We start from the raw sequence: 19909 nt of genomic DNA, 5'->3' as shown, positions 1-19909 counted from the left end.
GATAGAATGGTTAAGATATGGGATATAAGCAACGGAAAATGCCTGCAAACGCTCCAAGGTCATCATGATTCCGTTCGATCAGTCGCCTTCTCCCAGGATTCAACACGAGTGGCGTCAGCATCGCATGATAGAACAGTCAAGGTATGGGATGCAAGCCGCGGTAAATGTCTAAGGACACTTCAGGGACATAAACATCGTGTCATTTCAGCCGCCTTCTCTCATGACTCAGTACAGCTTATTTCAGCTTCGGCTGACGGCACAATTAATATCTGGAATGCTAATAGTGGCGACTGTCTACACACACTCAAAGACAACGTTAGCACCCAGTCTGTCGTCTTCTCTCATGACTCAAGATGGCTCGCCTCGGCGTCAATAGACGGCACAGTCAAGATCTGGAATGCAAGTAGTGGTAAGTGTCTACAGACGCTTGATGGCCATGGTCATTGGGTTAATTCAGTCGCCTTCTCTCATGACTCGGCACGGCTCGCTTCAGGGTCTGACGATGAAACAATTAAGATCTGGGATACAAGCAGTAGTGAGGGCCTACAAACGACCGAGCATCATAAGCAACATGTCAGATCAGTCGCCTTCTCCAATGACTCAATACTACTTGCTTCAGCAGCCGGTGATAATACAGTCAAGATTTGGGATACAAGAAATATGAAGTGTCTACATACACTTAAGGGCCATAACGATTGGGTCACGCTAGTTACCTTCTCCTCTGACTCAACACGGCTCGCCTCAGCGTGTCTCAACAAAGTAATCAGGATCTGGAATGTAAGTAGTGGTGAGTGTCTACAGACGCATGATGGCTTTGTCATGTCGGTCGCCTTCTCCCCTGACTCAACACGGCTCGCCTCAGCGTGTCTCAACAAAGTAATCAGGATCTGGGATGCAAGCAGTGGCGAGTGTCTGCAGACGCTCAATACTGGCAAGATACTCTCTAATATATCATTCGATATTACGGGCTCGTATCTTTGCACCGAAACTGGTACTATTGCTATTAACGCACCATCAGTTTCAATAATGGCACCAAGTGTTACGGATCCTCACAGCCCTCCATATCAAAGCTTGGCTTTAAGTCCAGATAAGGAATGGATAACATTTGGTTCAAAAAACCAACTGTGGCTACCACCGGAGTATCGACCAGCATTTTCGGACACTGTGGTTGTGGCGGGGAGGATGGTTGGCATTGGTACTAGATCTGGGAAAGTATGGATATGCAACATTGAACTTGACGAATCCTAAAGCCTAGAGCGTTTGCATAAAGATAATTCATTATTCCATGTCTCTATTGTGTCTCTTGTTGGCCAGGCGGACAGGAGTCGTTTCAAACGGTGGTAGTGTCAGGGACGGTGGTAGGTGGTTCTGAAAGATTGTTCTGAAGGGTCGCTCCATATACTATATACAGTGATCTGGACGAGTCCAGGCGTGAGGAGCAGAAAACTCCGCACGCTTCGCTCTTACGATGTACGTACTAGCTAGTTACGTGATGAGGCCAGCTACCCATCATGCTAACACATTCTTCCCTCTGCACCCCGCTTGCTTATATCCACCGTGTCTCTACGTCCTTCTATGGCTCACCGGGATGCAGTCATGACCCTCCCGGAGTTGGTCTAGGGCCAGCCAAAATTCTCGCCTAACTCAGGGTCAGTATAGTGCTCTATACCGCCCAACAATCAGGTCTCAATGTACCTGAAGTGGTCAAAAAGGCAGATACGATCAAACGCCGAGCCAGGCGGACCGAACTACTTCTCTCCTTCAGTCTGCGAGATTAATTGAGTAAGGCCGACGTGGTAGCACCCCTGAGGAAAATGCACTAGTTCTTTGTCCACCATGCTGTATCTCTTTGATTGAGCGTTCTCTCTCTCTCTCGCGCGCACACTAGCCCCTGAGATGCTACAGACAACTACTTTGCTAGGGCTGGGAGGCCGATTTTTCCGTGGACGGTTACATGACAGAAAATCGCGTCTGATGGGTGTAGATCACGAGTAGGTGAGGATCTCCTGGGTTTGGTCCCGAGCGTTCTGGGAAGGGGGTCTTGGCCCTGTGAGAAGACCCTCACCCTATCGTGTATATAGTACGAGTATCTACAGCAGAAACGATCAATCCAAGTAGTCTTCACGTCTGACTCGACAGGTTCGTACCGAAATTCCGCTCGTTCTCCAAACTCCCGATCCGGATTCTTGAAGTAAGTTATTACTAGAAAGAATGAATCCTCATAGGAGGTCGCAACTTGCGAAGTGACTTAGGCATTCTTTATTCTTAAGCTTAAATTGTAGCTCTCCCGCTAAATGTCTGGGCACCGCCCTTAAATACCGGAACCTGACCCAAATACTGCGAGTTTTTCATGCACGGAGTATCAACCCCTCTCTCCCTCTCCCTTCACCCTAGCAAATAGGGAGAGCTCCTATGGTACTTATGTTTGAAACGTACTAGTCCCCTAGTACACGGAATTGACCTCATTGCCAAGGAATGATGATAATTTTTATCGCACTGCATGCTTCGTAAGGGCTCTAACAGCTAGTAACAACAGCACAGAAGTAGAAAGAGGAGCAAAGGTCTGGCTTCCTTCGATCAAGCCCCAGCTCAACGAATGCCAAAAGAGTGTTTTTCTGAACTCAGCTGGCCAAGACAATCGAAATTGTCCAAAATGAATCGAAAACGACATGAAGAGAGACCTTCTCCTCGCACTTAATGCACAACAGTGCCAGACCACTCCGAGCAGTCAACTTGCGTGGCAGAACCGATGGCAAGACCAACTCCGCTGTCACCGAAGAATGCCTCTTGAGCGCCACTGTCGCTGCAGAGGTCAAAGTTGACATTGGCACCGTACTGATTGGTGTCGGACAGACCATTCTGTGCGCAAAGAGGGTTGCCGTCAGCCGGGCAGAGGTTGTTGACCATGACCACAATGCTGGTGCCGGCGTTGCTGAGCTTGTTCCCGGACGAATCGGTCTCACCGACGAGCTTCCAGCAGGTACCACAGGCCGGACCAGCTCCAGCACCGGGGCCAACTCCAAAAACGTTCTGGCTGACGGCGGCGCTAAAGCCAGGGTATGTGTAAAAGGCGCAGGCGGCGGTGTTGGTGTTGCAGTTGGGAGATCCGAAAGTATCGCCGGCACCGTAGTGTGTCATGGAAGCCTTGTATGTGAGGCCACCACCTGTCGCAGGGCTGGTGCTAGAGCTAGGCGTTGCGCTGCTCGTGCTGCTGCTTGCGCTGTTCGTCTGTGGTGTTGCGCTTGAGGCTGGTGCCGGCTCTGAAGTTGGTGCAACAGGTACTGAACTGCTCACACTGGATGAGAGACTGCTGCTTTGTAGACACTGGGAGTAGTATGGGTTCTGCTCCAAACAGGTCCAGCCTGACTGGCAAGTTGTACCGCCTGTCCAATTGATGCCACCACCTGGGACAAGATTAGTTGACAGTTCATGTGCAACGGTGGTGGGTAGTCACATTGTTCCCAGGGACCTTGAGCAGTGCTCGAATCGGTGCACGCCAACGCGGCCGACGCCAGGAGCATCAATCCAAATTGCTTGTACATGTTCCCGGAAGTTTCGACGGTCAGGGTGAGAAATGTAGATGGTGGTAGTGACGAGGCTAGCTAGGTAAGAACAGTAACGAGCGACTGAAACGAACGTGGTAACTCGATCGACGAAGTAAAAGAATGGCTGAAGACAAGCTTGAAGAATCGGAGCTACTGTCGATGGGCGACTGGGCGACATTTTATATCGGACGGCGTGGCGTCCATATCGCCCATGGGTTCAGCTTTGCCTGCTCCTTGATCCGAGCAGAGTGAGAAGGCAAGGAGCATAACGTGGCACTAGCCGGGCTGTTGTTCCGAGATATCGATGTCGCTAATAGCTAAGCGATCGAATAGGCACTTCACCATCCCAGATGAACTGTCGCACCACCATGTTGTGGACAAGGAAGAACCATGATGTTGTGTCTCATCGGCACCAAACCAGGTCTGCCTAAGTATCTAAGCCGATGCTTGCGAAATTGATGTGGACTGATTCTGATTTGTCCCTTAATTTTCCATACTACGTATGAGGAGACCCATTTTGCATCTGAAACGGTGGCGGCATGGTAGATGTACTCCGTACGCAGGGTTGAGATCTTAGTAGGCTCCCCAATCAAGTCTCGCCGGAGCTTAACCGTTGTATTCTGTGCCCAGATATTGTATTGGGTGGCCGGCCCGTAGGTACTCTGTGCAGGCATACAGCCACAGGTTCACCGAGACTCTACTGCCGTGCAACGGGTCCCCTTGCCCCTAGACCTGGCATCCAACACGCCCACGTGGAGTGATCCATGGTCTGCGCCGTAAGCTTATGGTCAACTCGAGATTACGTGCACTCGCGAGGACATGTTTACCGCCGTCGCCATAAATCTTAGTGCCTCCCACCGTGCGATTCAGGGCCTGGCCTAGTGTCTAGCTGGACGGAGACATTGCATAAAAGGCGGTCTTCGGTCCGGTCGAAAGAAGGGAGGTACTGTACAATTTGCACATGTCTGTATTCCTGGGTGTGAACGGCATTTCAACCAGCCATCTGCGGCCTCTGTCCAGGGTGCAAGGGGCATTCATCCTAACAGGTGTGGTTCTCAATATATCTGTCCGGTGGTGTTGGTCCTTCGCTCAAGGGTGTCATCCTCTGGTATGCGCTGCCATCGTACCTTGGAGTGCCACCACGAAGCATCGAAATGAACCAGGCCCCCCAAATGGGGAGGTCATGCCTCCACAGTCATTTTGCATATATCAGACGAAATTTGCGTGGGATGTTTTTGATCCATCTGATCCATGATTTCTCGATTGCTCCCTTGTACAGTCGAGTCCTGGTGTCCATCTTGTGTTGCTTCCTAGACTGGTTTGGCCAATGTTCCATCGTCGAGGACATAACCAGATATCTCACCTTCCAGTGATGGCTTCTGGGCGGCATCACTTTGCAATATACAGACGGCAAATGGACATGGGATACCAGCTTGTGAGTTTCATCTACGGAAGGAGTCTTCAATCATTCTGCAGACAGGCAGAGAAGCGATATACCTGATGGCAATCGGATCAACATGAATTAACACTCAAGCTCTTACCTTCCTCCTGAGCTTACCCTACTTTAACAAGTGTAGTGTTAACCCTTCCCGGTGCCACTGATGCTCGTTTTCCACTGTTGCAGAGCGACAAACCTGGGCCATCGTCGGCTCCTTTAATGTGGTCATAGGACTTTTGCATGGAGGTTGCCATAGATTTGTGACTTGACAGCGCAAGGGGTATTGAATGCATCTAGAGGTCAGAGGATGGAGCAACTGCCGCAATATGTAATGCAGAAGCCATTTGTGCTCCATATGAGCTGGTCTGATAGGAGGTGCTGTGGCGACACAGTCTGATGATTAAATCGGTGGTCGACTTCTCCTCCTCGTCGGCGTGACACCTCTGTCGTCCATTGCTGCTGGTTCTGTTGGTTTGCACCCCCGAGTGCCTTCTTCGTGCTGCCTGGTCAACGTACTCTGGACTCCGATTCCCATGCAATATTATAGTGAGTAAAATGGCCAGTCTCTGCCAGCTTGTTGCGAACTCAGGGTTCTGGAGACTTCGTCCATCGCGTTAGAGTCCAAGCGCGCGTCGATGCCTACAATGCCTGCTTCTGTGCTATCTTCTTTACTGCTGGTAAGTGGTTGGATGGGCGCATCTTTGGGTCTAGGGTTAATGAATGCCTGTCCCCGGACTACCAAATCCATGTTTTCTACAGGGATGTTTTGCGTGAGGACTCATCAGAAGGGATATCACCATTCTCTTGCCTTGTTCCGGTAGACTCCCGTTTACATCAGATACTCCGGGGTGTGCATCCATATTCAGGGAATGCATATGGTTACTGTTTTGAAGACTCTGGTGACAGTCGTGCTGTACTCGTGGTGACGGTGGTTGGCCGTAGTGAATTTGAACTCCGAATATTTTTTATCCCGACCCGGTAACCGTCAATCACAACCCCGAAAAACAAGAAGCAGTCGGGACGAAGGGAAAACATAGAGCTATCTCCCATAGATACTCAGGGTAGGCCGGAAATGCCAACACCGAGGAGGCATCCGGATTATTTCTACTTCAAACCATCGGCGCTGCTTAGGTGTGAGCTCAGAGCAACCAACACCATCGCCGACTACCATACAAGGGAGATTGATACTCCACGACCGCTATCACTCCAAAATGCACAACCATATCTCAAACATGTTCTTAACAGTCGAGTCGTAAGGAGCCATTCGCTCAACCCAGACAGAGCCAGATCATCGCAACAGATCAACCCAAGCCAGCCTTGTTCGTCTTCACAACATGTTTGATGGCTTCGAGGCCACCCTTGTTGCCCACTGCGCCTATGCCCATACCACTGGTCCAGCCCATCTTCTCCAGAATAGCACGACCCTTGTTGTCTGCACCAAGTTCAGGAGCAGATGCGCCAACGACGTCACCATTCATGTAAGTAGCACCAGACATCGCGCCGCCACCCCCCCTACGGCCTCCAGTCACGCGAGCACGAGGATTGCTTGCTCCATTGAAACCACCCTTCTGTCTTGGGAAAAATCTCCTCTGCTCTATCAGGTTGTCGATTTGCCAAACAGTGTCAATGGTGTAGTGTGGAGTCTGAGGCCCCTTGGTTAGGACTGGGTATCGTCCACGACCACGACCTTCCTTGCCCTCTGAGTGTGACTTCAACTTCAATGCCTTTGCGAGACGGTGAATGCCAGCCCGTGCAGTCGGTTCCATTGGAGCCAACTCGAGCACGTCTATCTCCTGGACCAAGAAGCGTCTGATCTCTGCTTTGATCACAGCAGGACTGTTTCGCTCAGCAGCCTCAAGAAGTGCGTCTTCCCTAGCCTCCTGTCGTTCGCGTTTCCTAGCAGCTTTCTTCTCCCGGTCTTTGCTCCATGTGCTGCTAAGGTGCTGGGCAAGTTCCTCATCTTCCAAAGCCCATTCAAATGGGTCTGACTTCCGTCCCTTATTCTTAGGTCGTAGACTGGGTCGATCAAAATCCATTATGTCGAATGCACCATATGGGTCTTGGTCTAGAGCATCAGCGAATGCCTCTGCTGGTGGAAACGTATCGCGTTGTCTTCGATTTCTCTTCGATTTGCCACGGCTCGAGATGTGCTTCTTGCTAGAGAACTTAATGAAGTCGTCGTTTGCAATGAACTCATCCATGTCCTGGTCATCATCCTCATCGTCAACCTGCCCATCGAACAACAACAGTTCGTCGCCGCCAATTCCCATCTCAGCTTGCTTCGCGAAAGCACGGGCAATTTGTTCATCGCTCATTCGTGTCACTCGATCAATGATGCGGTCATTTTCCTCCATTTCAGATTCGCGGTCATCATCCGCATCATCGCGGAATTCGTCATCATCATCACTCCCGGTGTCATCAGCTTCCAGATCATCACTAGTGTTCTCGAATTGGATGGCCTGGATGTCGTGGAAAATGCTAACTTCGTCGCGTGCAGACACGGAAGTCAATTTAGTATGCAAGACCCAACGAGCCTCACTTGCATCTTGGCCGGGCAAAGTCACAAGATACTGTGGACCACTGGGACGTTCTCGATGTCGAAGAACTTGGCTTACTTCAACAACTTCCTCGTCGGTCGTGCTTAGATCGTCGAAGTCTTCCAAGTCAGCAGAATCCCAGTCAATGGCCTGAGAAGGGGCAGTTTTAGACTGTTCATATCTAGTTGGAGGTTTTGTCTGGACCTTGAAGGGTGCCTCGGTAGCATTACCGTGCAGCTTGAAGTGCTCGTCTCGTCTGGACGGCTTTGCAGTAGTTGGCGCCGAATCTTCTTCTTCTTCTTCATCACTGTCATCATCAAACACTAGATTGGCAATATAGTCATTCATGATGGCTTCCTCTTCCTCTCTCCTGCTCGAAAAGATCAGCGGTCTTCCTCGACGATCAACATTCTTCTTCCGCAACGGTATAGGCCCAATGTGATGTGAAAGAGGCGTGAAGTCTTTTTGCGGTGGACTACCGGTGCTGGTCTCGCCAGCTTGAAGGTCAGAATCATGTTTCGTTGAGGTAGGCAGAGACGAGGGAGGATTGGGGGATATGTCGACTTTCCGAGGACGTGGTTCAGCGCGGTTCTGACGACCAGTAAAGAGAATCTCATCAGAAGATACTGACGAAGCGGAGTATCTCCTGGGTGCAGGGGTGTTTGTGACAGAAGACTCTGTGGTAGTTGTCGGTGCCACTTCCTCCACTGGCTGGTGAACAGCGGCAACTGTGACTTGGTCCTGTTCGACAGAGTCGTGTCTTGCGTCCAATTGCACGCTGTCACCGTCCCCTGCAGACTGATCTGTTCCTTGAGTGCTCTCTTTTGATTCCATGACGGGCTCCTCGCGAACCAGAGTGCCTGCGCTTACGAACACAACAGCGCGATCTCGCAGCCTCGAAGGACCCCATGCCGCCGTATGTCTCTCTGTATTACGAGCTTCCTCGCTCATAGTAAAATGACCGGTTCTTGCATGAGGTGACGCAGAGTCGGAGAAGTCTTGCCAGTCTGATAGCAAAGCCTGCTGTCGATTACGAGGGTTTAGTTCTGTAACTGCCACGACAGTTAGTGAAACACTATCTAGTGGCGTAGGAGCGACCAAAGCATACATTTGACAGAAGAAGTTGGCTGTTTCTGAGACCACTTAGGATTCTTAGCCGAGTTCCCTTTCTTTGGCCGCGCTTGAGCGCGCTGTCGCGCCCCCATCGCGGGGTGGGTTGGTCAAAGACCGCTTGCCCCTCTGGAAATGAATTCGTCACTTGAAGGAGGCGTCGAGATGATTGCTAGAGAGCCTGAAGAACGGAGAGATAGAGGCGGAGACAGCTAGAAATACGTAAACGTGTGTAGCTGTATGATTAGACCGAATACTCTGTATCCAATTGCCACCGTCAATGAGTGAAACAGTACAGAGTCATAACTACTCCAGTCGAACCACTTGTAGTGGATTAACTCTTGAATTACCTAAGGACAAGGCTGAGCGAGGCTGAGAAAGGCGGCCAGACGAGTCTGACGTGCCCGCTTTGCCTTCGGCACCCTTGATCTGCAGACTGCGGTCGTGATGCCTACAATGCAAATGATCCCAACACCTCCTCCAGCAACCAGATAGGAAGAAGTCATACAGAGAACTTGATCCAGCGCACCCAAGGCATTCACCCTTGTCTCATTCTCCCCGAATACCTGTGCACCCCTCGCACCCTGGAAACCCTCCGAGCTCTGTTTGCCTACCGCTTCACCTCCGACCATTCAAGGACCATTGATTCCCGCCATCAAACGCCCCAGAAGTGGTTACTACTTAGAAGGGAACCGTATCCATCTTCACCCCAGGGAGACATTGTTTCAGGGACTTCGTCAGTCGCAGCTCTTGACCTGCTGCATGCATTGTCGACCACCTTCCAGACCCTCCCTATTCAGGGCGTCATGAATGGAGTCGACTACAAGCGCTTCGTGCGCTACTTTTACGATCCTCCACCCAAATACGATGACATGTCAGGGACATCCATATGGCTGCTAGGTAAAGAGTACAAACCAACTCCGCCCAAGCCTGTGACAACGACCGATCACGACGATGTAGTCGAAGTCGAATCATCGACTGAATCGCATGACCCTTCAGAGACGAGTGGTTCATCTGTCACTGCGGACATCTCATATCAGCCGCAGCAACCTCACCATATATCTCAGAGTACAAGCACACTTGACGATGTTCAGCATGTCACGAATGCCAATCTCCCATCGCTCTCGAACGATCCGGCCGACGGAGGATGGCCCCACGCATTCCTAGATGATTTTGAGTCACGAATATGGATGACTTATCGATCAAACTTCACACCCATCCCTCGATCTCAAGAGCCGTCCTCGAACTCAGGGCTTTCCTTCTCGGTGCGTCTCCGTAACCTCACCGAGCGTGAGGGATTCACCAGCGACACTGGCTGGGGGTGCATGATTCGATCCGGACAATCTCTCCTTGCCAACGCCTTGTTAACGCTTCAACTTGGCCGAGACTGGCGGCGGTCCACCTGTGCTTCATCAGAAGAAGCGTCAATCGTATCCCTTTTCGCCGATTCTCCTTCTGCCCCATTCTCCATTCACCGCTTCGTTCAACACGGCGCATCATCCTGTGGTACTCATCCAGGTCAATGGTTCGGGCCGTCTGCCACAGCATCGTGCATCAGAGAACTAAGCGGTGAATGTGCGGCTGCAGGCTTACGAGTCTACGTGACCCCGTCGGCATCCGAAGTATATGAAGACCGCTTCCGATCGATCGCGGCCGCCAGCTCAACGGATTCCACCATCAAACCTACACTTATCCTGCTAGGTATAAGACTAGGCCTCGATAGGATCACGCCAGTCTACCACGAGGCGTTGAAGAGCGCGCTGACATACCCTCAGTCGATCGGGATTGCCGGCGGCCGGCCTTCCAGCAGCCACTACTTCATCGGATGCCAGGGTGATATGTTCCTCTACCTTGACCCACATGAGACGAGGCCAGCACTAGCTTACCATGATAACGCAGCTGAGTACACAGACGAGGAGATAGCTACGTGCCACACGCGCAGACTGCGCGGGCTGAGGATCAGTGAGATGGACCCGAGCATGCTGATCGGGTTCCTGATCAAAGACGAAGCAGACTGGGTTGACTGGAAGCGCAGACTCAAGGAAGTCAAGGGAAAGGCCATCGTCAGCATCTTTGACAAGGAGCCGCCGGTACCCGGGGAGACGAAGGAGCGCAAGGAGGCTGTCGATGAAGTCGAGACTTTTGACGACGAAGAAGACGAAGAAGGCGACGGCGACGACGATGGGACTGTGACGGTGACTGGGAAGGACATTGAACCGGAACCCCACGATGTCCGTGCTGGTGCAGTGCAAGATGCCGAAGACGATGGGGTCAGGGTAGATTTGCATGCTGCGAGAAACGACGACGTGCCATTGCAGGCCCCCTCGAGATGATATCAGGACGATGCTTTTTATGAGATGATATGTAATGATTGGGGGGCGTTCTGGATGATTCACTCTCTGCTTTTGGGAAATGCGACACAAGTACCGATACTGCGAGCAGTTTGCGTTGCTCACCTGTTCCAACAATTCCTTCCAAGTCTTTGCAGGTTGCTGTGCTTCGCGTAGAGGGCGCCATGCCTGCACTCCGTACTGAGGGTGTCCATCACTGCCCAGCCACTCTCTGCCCTGTACAGCCACAAAAGACGCCAGTCTGAGCAGCTATGCCGGACGCGATGGTCTGTGGTGCCGCATCTAAGCCAGGTCAAAACAATCCCTCAGGTTCACGTGTTGACATCGACGTGCACCTAGCGTGATCTCTCGCCGGACGCGTACCAAAACAATGCCTACCAACCCTCAGTAGTACGTAGGTTGTGAAATCTCCCAAAGATACTACAAGCAAGGAAATACCAAACACCCTACAGGAATAGCAGACACAAAACAAACGAGAAAAGCAGACAGAATTCATGCTTTGAATTTGTTGTTTCAGTATCTCATATTTCAGCTCATGTCCAAGCTGAACATCTGATAGTCATGCTCCCTCTCTGGCTTGATCAATATTGTACACTTGACTGCAGTTCCGAATAAAGAATTGCAAAAGCCATCCCCGAAAAGCATGATGTGATCTGGATGAGCAAGCAATTCACAAGCCTGACCCGAGCTCATCACGGTTGTTCCCCGAATCCCATGACGCATCATAATGTGTTGTAAAACCCATTCAACACCGGTAGTTCCATTTGCCACAACCCCATTGCATAAAACAAGCAAAAAACCCAAAGACACCAAAGCATCCCCATGCGACTATGAACCCATTTACTTGCTCTGGGAAGAGTACTTGGTGACGGCCTTGGTGCCTTCTGACACGGCGTGCTTGGCAAGTTCACCAGGCAGGATGAGTCTGACGGAGGTCTGGATCTCTCGGGAAGAGATGGTGGACTTCTTGTTGTAGGCAGCAAGCTTGGAGGCCTCGGTGGCGACACGCTCGAAGATATCTGGAGTTGAATGTCAGTTTGATTGGGTCCGGATGATCAGGGCGCAGGCAGCCTACCGTTGACGAAAGAGTTCAAGATGGACATGGCGCGGTTGGAAATACCGGTGTCGGGGTGGACTTGCTTGAGAACTGTGTAAAGACGCGTCAGTATGAAGCCGAAGATGCGATTGCGACGCGCCAATGCGGTGCACAAACTCACCCTTGTAGATGTATGAAGAGTAGGTCTCCTTTCGCGTCTTTCCTCGCTTCTTCTTGTCACCGGAAGGAGCAGCCGCGGTCTTCTTGCCAGCTTCCTTCTTCTCGGCAGCGGGGGCCTTTCCAGCCGGGGCCTTGCCGCCGGTGGTGGGCTTCTTCTCAGCAGCTTTGGGAGGCATTTTTGATGGATTGGGTGATTGCGCAAAAAGCGAAGTGGATGGAGGAATGAGATGAAAGTGATTGATGAATGAGTACGAGTGGTAGTTGTGTGGGATGGATGAAGAGGAAAGGAAGAGGAAAGTACGAAGTGTGGGTGAAGGCGACTCTTATACCAGGCGCGACAGCAGCAGGAGACGGCGGGTTGATGCGAGGAGCGAAGACGGGCAGGCAGCGTGGACGGGTTGATCCCAGGTAACGAGATTGCGGGATTATTGTGTGTATTGTTATCGTGTCGATTTTGAGGACTTTTGCACCAGTCAGATTGCAGGATCAAGTATCTTGGCGGAAACCCGCCGTCACGCTCTGTAATTTAGCGTGGTATTGTAAATCACAACAGAAAAGTCGTTTTTGATCAATCCCGTTCCGGGCCTGTGATTGGCCGTGATGCGCTGCCCTCTGATCCAAACCTCCGTCTGCCGTCACTTTGCTATCAATGCAGGTTGATCTGGAGGCGCGACTTTGTCTGCCCGCAGCCCGCATCGCCGCCCACGCTCTTCCCATATAACTTGTCTTCCCTTCCCACCTGGAACACCACTTTTTCTTTTCTCCCTTCTTCATCCATCTCCAACTACAGCTTCCATCTCGCATCTCACGTCTTTCAGACTCACACTTTCACCCCTTTCCAAATCCAAAACCCTCAACCACACACAATCAAAATGACTGGTGGCAAATCTGGCGGCAAGGCCTCTGGCTCCAAGAACGCTCAATCGTAAGTCTTGCTCAGATGGCGCATGCTCTTCTGCCCTGCGCTTCAACCAAACACATGCTGACTTTGCGCTACAGCCGAAGCTCCAAGGCCGGTCTCGCGTTCCCTGTCGGTCGTGTCCACCGTCTCTTGAGAAAGGGTAACTACGCCCAGCGTGTCGGTGCTGGTGCCCCTGTGTACCTCGCTGCCGTTCTCGAGTACCTGGCTGCCGAAATCTTGGAACTTGCCGGCAATGCCGCTCGTGACAACAAGAAGACCCGTATCATCCCCCGTCATCTTCAGCTCGCCATCCGCAACGATGAGGAATTGAACAAGCTGCTCGGCCACGTCACAATCGCCCAAGGTGGTGTCCTGCCCAACATCCACCAGAGTACGTTTGATCCTTCTATTCATCCTGCTCGAGACAATATACTGACTTTTGATCCAGACCTGCTCCCAAAGAAGACCGCAAAGGGCAAGAACCCCAGCCAAGAGCTGTAAGCTTTGACATCTGTTTCTGGCTTGGTTTGCAATGGAGTTTCATGACACATGTGATCACACACGGGGTTTGGGGTTGGGTTGGCCTGGTCAAATGGGCTTTTCAGAATCTGCTTTTACGGATAGGGTTGTACATTATGTCCATCCATGCTCAGTATCATCATGAACATGATAGGGTATGCAACTGGGGCATGAGATATGCGAGGTGGCGAAGCATTGAGAGCTTTGCTGCGAAATGAAGGGATCAGACAGATATCAAATTAATGATCCAAGACAAAGCAAATGAAAAACCTGCAATTCCGATCTCTGCCTCTTGCCTTTTCGTGGATTTGCCTCGCGTCCAATGTCCAAAACAATGGTCAAATTAGCGGTGTTCGACGCGTCACAGAAGAAGACGGCCAAAGTATGGTGGCAGCATTCTGGCAACATCGAAAACTACCACAGCCACGTAAACAGGCGGAAATCTCATCTCAAAGATTCCCAAGAAGGCAGTCAGGAAATGGACAGAATGCGTACAATAGTTGCACGGCTCACTACGGCCAGGAAACGTAGAAGTTAGGGATCGGTCATCCTAAAGAAGGGAGGAAGGACAGTACTGCGCGACCACTGGATTAGGCTTGTTAGGCAAGGCTTTTCTTCATTCCTGCCTAGTGTGCAATAGCGGCACCAGCTACTGACTGGCAATAATATATACATTGCTACCTTCAAAGCATGTTTCTGACAATCATAACCTCTTGACAAACTCTCTTGATGGTGGCGGTAGATCTGGAGCTGGCAAGTTTCTCTCGTATTTCGAACCTGGAAGAAAACAACATCAGTCTGCTGTCCCATGATCTTGCCGTGACGGTACATACCGCCAGGAGCCGTTGGTGGTCTGTATGGATCTGGATGTTTCCATTTCAGTAATAACTTTTCCGTCTCGTTAAATAGAATCTGTGATGGTGGTACGTTAGAGACTCTTCCTTCAGGCAATCGTCTTTTGAAGCCTCCCTACTCTCTGACGTCTTGGTTCGGTTACATTCTTGTTCGCATCGAAAAGAGATCGGATATAGACTGCTTGTCCTCGCCAAAGGTTTCTCTGGACAGCCCAGTCAAGGGCAAGCTTCAGTGAGCGCCGATAAAGCGACCTGCAACCCAACCGTCAGCTAGCGTGTCGTGAACAAACGACCCAGGTCTATCGTTACCGAACGGCCTTGACGTGAGGACTGATAGTCGCCATTGTCGATGACACTGGCGCTTAACGGCAGGGGCAAGCCGGATCAGGTTCCTCCTCTCTGCCGAGCCAAGTACCTGCCAAAAGCTCAGCTGCTCGTCTTTCTCCCCTGTCGAGTCGTGTCGAGGTGCGGAGGTTGTCGTGGGCGCAGGTGTCGTCGTCGAATGTGTAATGGCAGAACATGGATTGGAACTTGAGGTGCAGTTGGGCTTGGCGGACTAGTAGCTACGACTACCATTAGGAGCTCTCTCTTCCCGGTCGGCGGCGGGAGACTCCCCAGGCCAGTAAGGAACGTCGGAACTACTCCAACTGCGCGACTTTCTCCAGCAGTGGCCACTCGCTGAACAGTCGAACTTCCGAGACAGAGCTCAGAAGCTTTTCCCGGCTGGGGTCAATTGCTCTGTTTGCTCTCTTTACTCTAGATCACCCTTGTATACCTATCCCCGAACGCAAGGTCTTCTCGACCGTCTTCTTTGTTGCACTCTGCATCTGGCGGTTGTTCCGCCTCGCATGCCGCGTTCATAAAGCTCCTCGCTCATTGGAGCACCGATAGGTCTTGTTTTCTTTGGCTGTGACGAACCCGACGACATCATTCCTCCCAATATGGCTTCACTTCGACTACGACGGACACCAGCATTGGGCTCTGGCCTTGCCATGCCCAAGGTGAACCGTTCGCTACAAACTCGCTGCTTCAGCGCCCTCAAAACCCAATCTACCTACGCTCAGCCCCGTCTGTACAGCCCGAGACCTATCGCCCTCCCTACGAATGCCAGCCTTTCCCGCTACCAGCGATTCAGCACCTCTCCGGCTCAATATGAGGAAGTCATTATCAAGGTGCCCCAGATGGCCGAGTCCATCTCAGAAGGCACCTTGAGTACTTTCTCAAAACAAGTCGGCGATTCTGTGGAATTGGATGAAGAAGTTGCTTCCATTGAAACGGACAAGATTGACGTCTCTGTCAATGCGCCTTCCGCTGGTAAGATCACGGAGCTACTGGTCAACGAAGGTGATACCGTCACCGTGGGGCAAGAAATCGCAAAGATGGAGACTGGCGCGGGTGGTGACTCAGGACCAAAGGAGGCCAAGGAGGAGCCAAAGGAGCCTGCTTCCAAAGATCAACCTACCAGCTCACAACCGGAGGAGCCCAAGGAGAAGGAACCCAAGAAGGAAGAGGCTTCGCCACCTCCTAAAACAGAGGAAAAGCCTGCTCCTCCCAAGGAGGAGAAGAAGCCAGCGCCACCGAAGGATGCAAAGAAGACTGAGGAGCCCAAGGGAGTTGACTCCCCTTTCGGCAAGGGTAGCAGGAACGAAAATAGAGTATGACAAGTGTCTCTGGTTTGTCTCTGGATGCTAATTTGTCACAGGTGAAAATGAACCGTATGCGCTTGAGAATCGCGGAGCGTTTGAAGCAATCTCAGAACACGGCCGCATCCCTGACCACCTTCAACGAAGTTGACATGTCCAACATCATGGAGTTCCGGAAAAAGTACAAGGATGAGGTGCTGAAGAGTACAGGGGTCAAGCTGGGTTTCATGAGCGCTTTCAGCAAAGCCAGTATCCTGGCTATGAAGGATATTCCCACTGTCAATGCTTCGATCGAAGGTCCAGGAGGTGGTGATACTATTGTCTACAGGGATTACGTGGATATCAGTGTCGCCGTTGCTACTCCGAAGGGCTTGGTTACACCTGTTGTACGCAATGCCGAGAGTCTGGAAATGATCGGCATCGAGAATGCTATCGCTGAGCTGGGCAAGAAGGTGAGCTTGAACTAAACAGTACTACGTACAGGATATTGACATGTTGCAGGCACGTGATGGCAAGCTCTCTATTGAAGACATGGCTGGTGGTACCTTTACTATCTCCAACGGTGGCGTCTTCGGGTCTATGATGGGTACTCCTATCATCAACCTGCCACAGACCGCAGTGCTCGGTCTGCATGCGATTAAGGAGAGGCCGGTTGTTGTGAATGGAAAGATTGAGATCAGACCTGTAAGTAGTAGAAGAAAGTTCTCAAGAATGTGGATGCTAACTTTTTCCAGATGATGTACCTTGCACTTACGTACGATCACCGCTTGCTCGACGGTAGGGAAGCTGTCACATTCTTGGTCAAGGTCAAGGTAAGCTTTGCAGTCGGCCGTACCATACCCTTCGAGACCATGCTGACGTGGAAAACAGGAATATATCGAGGATCCACGCAAGATGCTGCTTGCATAGACCTATTTATCGGCCGACATTCTTGGAGGTGTGAAGTGCCACTATCTGGATTGTACAAACATTTTTCCTTGAAATAAACACAGCCGAAGCATCCTTTGTCCATTGCAAAATCTTGTTCAGCATGCTGCAACCGCTGATGACAACCGTAATATCACTGTGCCTTGTGGCTTGAGCCCAGTGTCCGGAAGGATATCTGCGAGGCATCTCCTATTGTTATGCATATATTTTGGACAAGCTTTTGGTATATCCTGGTCGAAAGATCCATCAGTCTGTCTTTCAAAATTCTTCCTCGGGGCATTTTCCTCTTGTTGCATTGCTTTGTATTTGCCCCTTGCACGTACACCTTGGAAGTATCCTGAGAGGAACAGAGGCCTCGGGCATGCTGACTATCGACAGATGAGTTTTGCCGTGACAAATCTCTTCAGCACGGGCTTGGTGCCTCTGGTTTGTCAAGATGGTAGGTCCCTCAAGCCCACATGTCGAAAACAAGAAAACAAGAGCATCTAGAAAGACCCATTGAAATGCCATATCTCTCGCATGACGCAAGGGGTCAAAACACTTTTTTCTACCCTTTCGAAGCTGTACTCGCTCGTATGAGGTACACTCCTCCAATTCGCCCCTTGCATACAAATTTGATTGAACCGCGTGAAGACAGTTTCTTTGCTGTTATCTTTCCGTTCCCCTTTTCTCACGATGAGTTTACTTGGCTTGGACCTTTCGTGTTTCGTTGATTTTGCTCTGTTTCCGTGTGTATTTGTGTGCGCGCCTTTCGAGTGATGCGGGTTCGTTTGCATTGCGTCCCCAGCGTCGAGAGACCAAGATGCGACACACGTCACGGACCAACATCGTTGTCTGTGTCGTCCTATGGCTTCTCCTGGTCCATATTATCCGATCATCTGTGCTTTGTCGCCCTCTGGGTCTGAGTTGGGATCGAGATGTCGACGACGACAACAAGAACGATCACAGGAAGTCGTCATCGTCATCGCCACCATCGTACGAGTACCAACATGTTCAAGATCACGGTCGTGATCATGGCAGGGGAAACTCAAAGGGGAACGCATACGTGTTTTACGCCACTTCAAATCTCTACGCTTGCAGTGCCATGGTCAACGTCGACCGTCTCACGAGGGTCTTCCGCACGCCGCATCCGATATACATTCTTGTTTCGCGCGGCGTGAGTGAGAAGTACACGCGGACATTCAGGGACGTGTACAATGTCACGGTGCTGGTTCACGAACCTCCGCGGCTCCACGACGGGGCGGCACCGTATTATCAGGACGTCATGCTCAAGTTGCTTGCGTTTGGGTTGAATAATTTGACGAGTACGACGCCGAGTACGACGAGCCGGGTAGATCCAGGACCAGGACCGGCGGGGGGGAGGGTCGAGAGGGCCATCGTCATGGATGCCGATGTCCTCGTTTTGAGATCACTGGACAATTTGTTTGGACTGGTTGGTGGTAAGGTTATCAACGTTTTGGTTTCTGCTCGTCACAGCATTGCCGCGTCTTGTGTTTGCTTGGTCCGTAACAGGGAAGCACTTTACGCTTTGTTTGTTCACTTTGGCTAACGATGTTTGTGATGATGTGGCGGTGTAGGTGACTTTGATGCCGATGCTGGAGTTGTAGATGTCGCTGCACCCCATGCCTACTGGCTCGAGCAGGGACAACATCGACAACAACAACATCGACAACAAGAACAACAACAACAACAACAACAACAACAACACAAGCAGCAGCACCAGCAGACGAATGCCATGGATGGCGGAAGGGGCACGAAAAGAAAAGGCGTGACGAGTGCGGTGATGGTACTCAGATTATCCGACGTGTTGTGGGAACGTACGGAGAATGCATTGGATAGAGTACGGCGCGGTGATAGAGTGGAGGTGTATGATATGGATTTGATCAATGAGGAGTTCTTCGGTGCCGGGTTGGGTGGTGCAGGTGATGATGGAGGAGGAGGAGGAGGAGGAGGCACGGTGCTCCCGGGCGCATATTGTACTTTAAATAGCCATTGGGAAGTACAGGAGGTACCGGCCTGGTCGAGGTTCAGCGATGAGGGTTATTCTCGACCGCCGTTGAAGAAGACAGAGAACTCTAGTAGTGGTGGTGGTGGTGGTGGTGGTGTTGGGAATGCCGACAGGACACACCGCAGCAACTCCACCACCATCACAGCTGCTTCCGACGGCGCCGCCGCTGGTACCGCCGACGGTCGCGGTCTTGTCGAAGACCCCCTGACCTCTCTCTTCTATGGCGAGGCGCACATCCTCCACTTCACGGCCCTGGGGAAGCCGTGGAGCGTCACGGTCCAGAGCGTTCACCAGGCGAGACCGGAGGCACATCCTCTTTTCGCCGAGCAGTTTCTCCTCTGGCGCCGAGCGGCCAAGTATGTTTGTCCGGCGTTGGGCGTGGGTGAGACGGGGTGGAACGAGATCGTCGGGAAGAGGTATACTCATCCTGGCGAGGCGGTGGCCGAGGGCGATGGAAGTGCGGGTCCGGATGTCGCTGCGAGTCCTGTCACAGACAGGTTCTTGGACGACATATAATGTGACTACACTGTGTGCACTGTGCCGTAACATGCTGGATGGTATACCTGGTTACACTCAGATACTCGCCCATTCGTGTCAGGATTGGGTCAAGAGGATTCGTGGCCACGGTGCTTTTTATCAGCGGTTGTGGCTGGGCGCCGAATACGGAATGAAACAATAATATAACGTATTCAACTCGTCCTTCCGACCACAACACGTTGTACAGGTAGGTATACTCCCAATCTGCATTCAGGACAACAAAAACTCCCGGTACGACATCACCGATGAACAGACGAAAGATCGAACATTAAGAGACCAAAAGATCGAATTTTAAAATTCAAGTGCTACACTGTAAGATTACC

The 19909-nt window shown here is 51.4% G+C and overlaps 8 protein-coding genes across 8 annotated transcripts in view; 5 read left to right on the top strand and 3 right to left on the bottom strand.

Moving 5' to 3' along the window:
- PV08_10218 (uncharacterized protein) overlaps positions 1-1248 on the top strand; it is a gene marked incomplete at both ends in the record, with an annotated part of 3148 nt that extends 1900 nt beyond the window's left edge. Inside the window, one exon of the mRNA XM_016384533.1 lies at positions 184-1248. Coding sequence (XP_016231135.1) covers positions 184-1248 — 1065 coding nt within the window. The remainder of the gene's footprint in view (positions 1-183) is intronic.
- Positions 1249-2694: 1446 nt separating this feature from the next.
- PV08_10217 (uncharacterized protein) lies at positions 2695-3542 on the bottom strand (the record flags this gene model as incomplete). The annotated part of the gene is made up of 2 exons (XM_016384532.1): positions 2695-3404; positions 3455-3542. The coding sequence occupies 2 exons, from the start codon at positions 3540-3542 to the stop codon at positions 2695-2697; spliced, it is 798 nt and encodes a 265-aa protein (XP_016231134.1).
- Positions 3543-6284: 2742 nt separating this feature from the next.
- On the bottom strand, positions 6285-8725 carry PV08_10216 (uncharacterized protein; the record flags this gene model as incomplete). The annotated part of the gene is made up of 2 exons (XM_016384531.1): positions 6285-8572; positions 8629-8725. The coding sequence occupies 2 exons, from the start codon at positions 8723-8725 to the stop codon at positions 6285-6287; spliced, it is 2385 nt and encodes a 794-aa protein (XP_016231133.1).
- Positions 8726-9436: 711 nt separating this feature from the next.
- PV08_10215 (uncharacterized protein) lies at positions 9437-10963 on the top strand (the record flags this gene model as incomplete). Its single annotated transcript, XM_016384530.1, has 1 exon — positions 9437-10963. The coding sequence occupies one exon, from the start codon at positions 9437-9439 to the stop codon at positions 10961-10963; it is 1527 nt and encodes a 508-aa protein (XP_016231132.1).
- An 858-nt stretch (positions 10964-11821) lies between these two features.
- Positions 11822-12373, bottom strand: PV08_10214 (histone H2B; the record flags this gene model as incomplete). Its single annotated transcript, XM_016384529.1, has 3 exons — positions 11822-12000; positions 12057-12128; positions 12199-12373. The coding sequence occupies 3 exons, from the start codon at positions 12371-12373 to the stop codon at positions 11822-11824; spliced, it is 426 nt and encodes a 141-aa protein (XP_016231131.1).
- Positions 12374-13069: 696 nt separating this feature from the next.
- On the top strand, positions 13070-13599 carry PV08_10213 (histone H2A; the record flags this gene model as incomplete). The annotated part of the gene is made up of 3 exons (XM_016384528.1): positions 13070-13122; positions 13197-13489; positions 13547-13599. The coding sequence occupies 3 exons, from the start codon at positions 13070-13072 to the stop codon at positions 13597-13599; spliced, it is 399 nt and encodes a 132-aa protein (XP_016231130.1).
- A 1813-nt stretch (positions 13600-15412) lies between these two features.
- Positions 15413-17023, top strand: PV08_10212 (uncharacterized protein; the record flags this gene model as incomplete). The annotated part of the gene is made up of 5 exons (XM_016384527.1): positions 15413-16126; positions 16174-16566; positions 16616-16798; positions 16849-16926; positions 16985-17023. 5 exons carry the CDS (start codon positions 15413-15415, stop codon positions 17021-17023), a joined length of 1407 nt encoding a protein of 468 aa, XP_016231129.1.
- Positions 17024-17843: 820 nt separating this feature from the next.
- Positions 17844-19565, top strand: PV08_10211 (uncharacterized protein; the record flags this gene model as incomplete). The annotated part of the gene is made up of 2 exons (XM_016384526.1): positions 17844-18480; positions 18619-19565. The coding sequence occupies 2 exons, from the start codon at positions 17844-17846 to the stop codon at positions 19563-19565; spliced, it is 1584 nt and encodes a 527-aa protein (XP_016231128.1).
- Between the last annotated feature and the right edge of the window lie 344 nt (positions 19566-19909).

Source organism: Exophiala spinifera (assembly GCF_000836115.1).
Source record: "Exophiala spinifera strain CBS 89968 unplaced genomic scaffold supercont1.8, whole genome shotgun sequence".
Lineage (NCBI taxonomy): Eukaryota > Fungi > Ascomycota > Eurotiomycetes > Chaetothyriales > Herpotrichiellaceae > Exophiala > Exophiala spinifera.
This window is presented reverse-complemented; position numbering and strand designations above follow the sequence as displayed.